Here is a 5000-nt window from a genome sequence, read left to right as displayed (position 1 = left end):
GTGTGTTCGACAGATTTAAAAATTAATATCAATTTAAATCAATAAAGTATCAGAGAGAGACTTCACAACTTCCTCTCTGACTTCTGATTAAAGCTCATCTATAAGAGTCACGCACACACACACACACACACACACACACGCACACACACACACACACACACACACACACACACTAACACACACACTCTTCCTGTCCCTCAGATGAAGAGGTCGCTCTGGATGAAATATGACCCATCTGGAACCTGACCGCTGCAGGAAGGAGGTGACCAAGTATGTGTGTGTGTGTGTGTGTGTGTGTGTGTGTGTGTGTGTGTGTGTGTGTGTGTGTGGGTGTGTGTGGGCCAGGGTCTTGGCACGGTGGTACAGTGTGTGTCACAGAGACAGTGTGATGGTCACATCCAGCTGAGATCACATCTGTCCTGCAGCAGAGGGGACGGATCTCTTCAGACCGGTTCTTTGAGGACCGTGATGATGAGGACTTTCACCACGTGTTGTCCAGAGTCTCTTTGCCCGGTTCAGTCTGTGAGGAGGTGCTGAACCGGAAACCAGAACCTTCAAGCTTCAGCTTAGTTTGAATAACAGGAGGAGAGTTTCTCTGGAGCAGGGGCTCTCACAGACTCTCAGAGACTCTCAGAGACTCTCATAGACTATCAGAGACTATCAGAGACTGTCAGACACTCTCAGAGACCCACAGAGACTCTCATAGACTATCAGAGACTCTTAGAGACTCTCAGGGACTATCAGAGACTCTTAGAGACTCTCAGACACTCTCAGCGACTATCAGAGACTCTCTGAGACTCACGTGCAGCTGCTAGCTTAGCTTCACCTGACTGTGTGACAATGAAGTGATACATCGATCCACCAGGAGAGAGAGAGATCATCTTTGGCGGCACAGACTGTGATCCTGATGATCCTGGACTCACTGTGCGGCTCGTGTCTGTTCAGAGCTGAGGAACATACGCGCTTAGAACAGGACTCCTGTCAGTCCCAGAGAACAGGACTCCCTGCAGTCCCACAGAGTCCCAGAGAACACGTATCAATACTCTGACATGTATCAGTCTGGAGCTGAAAGTCAAACTGCTCATCTCCCCTCAGACCATCACACCCGGACTCAGTGAGCCCTGTGAGTGACAGAGAGAGGAGCATCATGGATCTGGTCTCTAACGTCAAAGACAGCCGTCCCCCTGAGCCGGTCCTCTGTGCATTTAGGGTTTCACCCCCCTCTTCTATTTCCATCCTCCTCCCTGCAGAGCTCTGCAGACCAGGAGGGATGCTCTCAGGCTGAGCACGGCCTCGCTCCAACAGGCCTGAGAGGGATCTGGCATCAGGCCCAGATGGAGACCGAACCACCAGAGGCCCTCTGGGGGGGCGGGGGGGAGGGTGGTTAGACAGGCCTGAGGTAGGTGTTAAAATACTCTCACTGGCTCTTTTGGTGATCGCTCCACAAACACACACACACACACACATGCACGGGCACACACACACACACACACACACACACAGTTGGTCTACATCAGTGTGTGTTGATTCAGAGGATAGAGCTGACTCTGACTCTGCAGCTCTGGGGAGATGAGCTGGCTCAGTACATGATCTCGGTGTGGTCAGGGTGAGCACTGAGGTTTCACAGGTGTCCCTTCTTCATCATTTTCATCTTCATCTTCATCATCATCATCATCATCATCATCTCTTGTAGCTGCACCTTTGTAAAGTGACGTCCTGAGCTCCCTGCGTTGTTTACCTGTGTGTGGTCTCCCAGACCAGCTGATCCAGACCGAGGTCCCAGGGTTCACTCAGAGACCTGTTCCTCCTCCAGCTGTGAGTCACTTCCTGAAGAGATCGCCTCTTCTTCCTCCTCCTCCTCCTCCTCCTCCTCATCGCCCCTCAGACCTTCAGTCTCTGTACGAGTTTCTCACGCCACGGTGAGAAGGCGCTCTGCTCTTTAACCATAAGCCGAGTTCATCTGCTCCATTCAGACGTCCACCCTGCAGCCTCTTCTGTCTCTGCAAACCTGAGCCCTGGCCTTAGGGACACACACCTGGCTCCTCTCCACACACACACACACACACACACAAACACCCACACACACCTGGTCACTCCTCCTCTCATCATCTCCTGGCTCGTCGTCTCCGTGTTAAGATGCTTATTTCCATCTCTTGATCTGGGTTCTTAAACCTTTTAACACGGCGGTGGCCCCGCGGACTAATCCTGCTCCATAAATATTTCAAACGGTGAAATCTGCTGGAGGTTTTCTTATCTTGAGCCCCGACGATAATCATCTTAACCAGGACCATTATGATTTTAATTACCTGTCTTTGATTTCAGAGCTCAGCGGCGCGGTTCTTCCCGGCCCCGCAGAACATCCCGGGTTAAAAAGGTCTCTGGGATTAGCTCCCCACCCCCGATAATTGAGTCCATGTCAAAACGCAGATTTATCCGTGCAGAGCTGTTTCAAGTTAAAATCTCAGGATCTCCGTCCTCAGCCAATCACAGAGAAGATTCATGGCTGATTGTGGAGGACGCCAGAGGAGGCGGAGGAGTTCAGACTGAAACACAGACAAAGGTTTCAACCTGCTCTGTTTACATGCTTCAGAGCTGCTGCTGTTCCTGTGACCTCTCTGCAGGTCTACTGAGTCCAACACGTGTTCTCTACGCGGCCTCGCTCAGACTCTGTTACCATGCAGAACGCTTTTATTTTACTCATGCTGATGAAGATTTTCTAAATGATCTTTAAACGAGTGTTTCATCTGAAGACTCAAACTCTCCTGTGATGCTCCCTGCAGGATCTCTCTCTGAGGTGGAGAACAAAGCTGCTGAATCTGAAGTATAAGGAGACGTGTCATGGAGTGAAGTTACTTATGGACTGATACCTGTTAACACACGTACACAAACACACGCACAAGAGCACGTACAGGTACACGTTCACATTCACGAACACGTAGACAAACATACAGGTACACGTACAGGTACACAAACACGTAATGGTACAGGTACAGGTACAGGTACATGTTCACATTCATGAACATGTACAGGTACATGTTAACATTCACAAACACGAACACAAACACATACATGTACAGGCACACGTACAGGTACACGAACACGTACACGAACACGTACACAAACACGTAAACGTACGGGTACATGTTCACATTCACAAACACATACACGAACACGTACAGGTACACAAACACATACACAGACAGGTACACGTTCACATTCAGGAACAGGTACACGAACAGGAACACATACAGGTACACGAACACGTACAGTTACATGAACAGGAAGACATACAGGTACACGTTCACATTCATGAACACGTACAGGTACAGGTACACTAACAAGTACTGGTTCACATTCACAAACACGTACACAAACACGTACACAATCACGTACAAGTAGAGGTTCACATTCACGTACAGGTACACGAACACGTACAGGTACACGAACACGTACAGGTACACGAACACGTACAGGTACACGAACACTTACAGGTACACTTACACTTACAAGTACAGGTACACATACACAAACACGTACAGGTACACGAACGCGTACACGAACACGTACAGGTACAGGTACACTAACAAGTACAGGTTCACATTCACGAACACGAACACAAACACGTACACAAACACGTACAAGTAGAGGTTCACATTCACGTACAGGTACACGAACACTTACAGGTACACAAACACGTACAGGTACACGAACACGTACAGGTACACTTACAAGTACAGGTTCACATTCACGAACACGTACACGAACACATACAGGTACACGAACATGTACACGGACAGGTACACGTTCACATTCCGAACAGGTACACGAACACGTACAGGTACACTTTCACATTCACGTACACGAACACGTACAGGTACAGGTACACGTACAGGTACAAGTACACGTACAGGTACACGTACATGTACACGTACAGGTACATGTACACGTACAGGTACAAGTACACGTACAGGTACACGTACATGTACACGTACAGGTACAAGTACACGTACAGGTACACGTACATGTACACGTACAGGTACACGTTCACATTCATGAACAGATACACGTACATGTACACGTACAGGTACACGTTCACATTCACGAACAGGTACAGGTACACGTACAGGTACATTAACAGGAACACGTACAGGTAAAAGAACACGTACAGGTACACTTTCACATTCATGTACACGTACAGGTACAAGAACACTTACAGGTACACTTTCACATTCACGTACACGAACACCTACAGGTACACAAACACGTACAGGTACAAGAACACGAACAGGTACAGGTACACGTACAAGTAGATGTTCACATTCATGAACACGTACATGAACACGTACACGTACACGAACAGGAACAAGAACATATACAGGTACACAAACACATTCACAAACACTTTCAGGTACACGTTCACGTTATATATATAATCTATTTATCTATATTTAGAGATCATATTTTCTCTCTGCACGCGTTCGTATAGAAACTAAACTCCTTTAATTCGGCACATATTCCTCTCATTTCACATTCAGCAGCACGTATGGCTGGCCTCCCCACAGAGCCCTCAGATTACAGTCTAATGGCTGCTCCACACACACACACACACACACACACACACACACACACACACACACACACACACATACACACACACACACACACACACATAGAGCACGTGCCAAAGCAAATACACACAGCTGTCACACTTAGAGCCCATCCAAGCTCGCACCTCTCCTTGCTTGTGATTATGAGCGTGTTGGCAGCGCTCCGGCCTAATAGCCATTTAGCTGATTCCAGAGAGGAGATATTTGGGGGAAAAGTTGGTGGCGAAGTGCTTTCATGCCGACTGCCAGCTCCAGAGAGCCCCGGCTGCCTTCCATCTCCTCAATGAGGAGCAAATTATTACAAATCATGGGGGAGCGAGGCAGAAACAAGCCTTTCTTTTTTGGATGCATTAACAATGTTTTCAGTCACTTTGTTGGCGGCTTCAGAAAGGT

At 48.1% G+C, this 5000-nt stretch overlaps 1 protein-coding gene across 1 annotated transcript; it reads right to left on the bottom strand.

Moving 5' to 3' along the window:
• Positions 1–3269: 3269 nt before the first annotated feature.
• LOC117806507 (protoheme IX farnesyltransferase-like) lies at positions 3270–4186 on the bottom strand. Its single transcript, XM_034675459.1, has 4 exons — positions 3810–4186; positions 3700–3724; positions 3568–3580; positions 3270–3484 (listed from the first exon to the last, which is right to left on the bottom strand). Exons 1-4 carry the CDS (start codon positions 4184–4186, stop codon positions 3270–3272), a joined length of 630 nt encoding a protein of 209 aa, XP_034531350.1.
• Between the last annotated feature and the right edge of the window lie 814 nt (positions 4187–5000).

Source organism: Notolabrus celidotus, chromosome 22 (assembly GCF_009762535.1).
Source record: "Notolabrus celidotus isolate fNotCel1 chromosome 22, fNotCel1.pri, whole genome shotgun sequence".
Classification (NCBI taxonomy): domain Eukaryota; kingdom Metazoa; phylum Chordata; class Actinopteri; order Labriformes; family Labridae; genus Notolabrus; species Notolabrus celidotus.
This window is presented reverse-complemented; position numbering and strand designations above follow the sequence as displayed.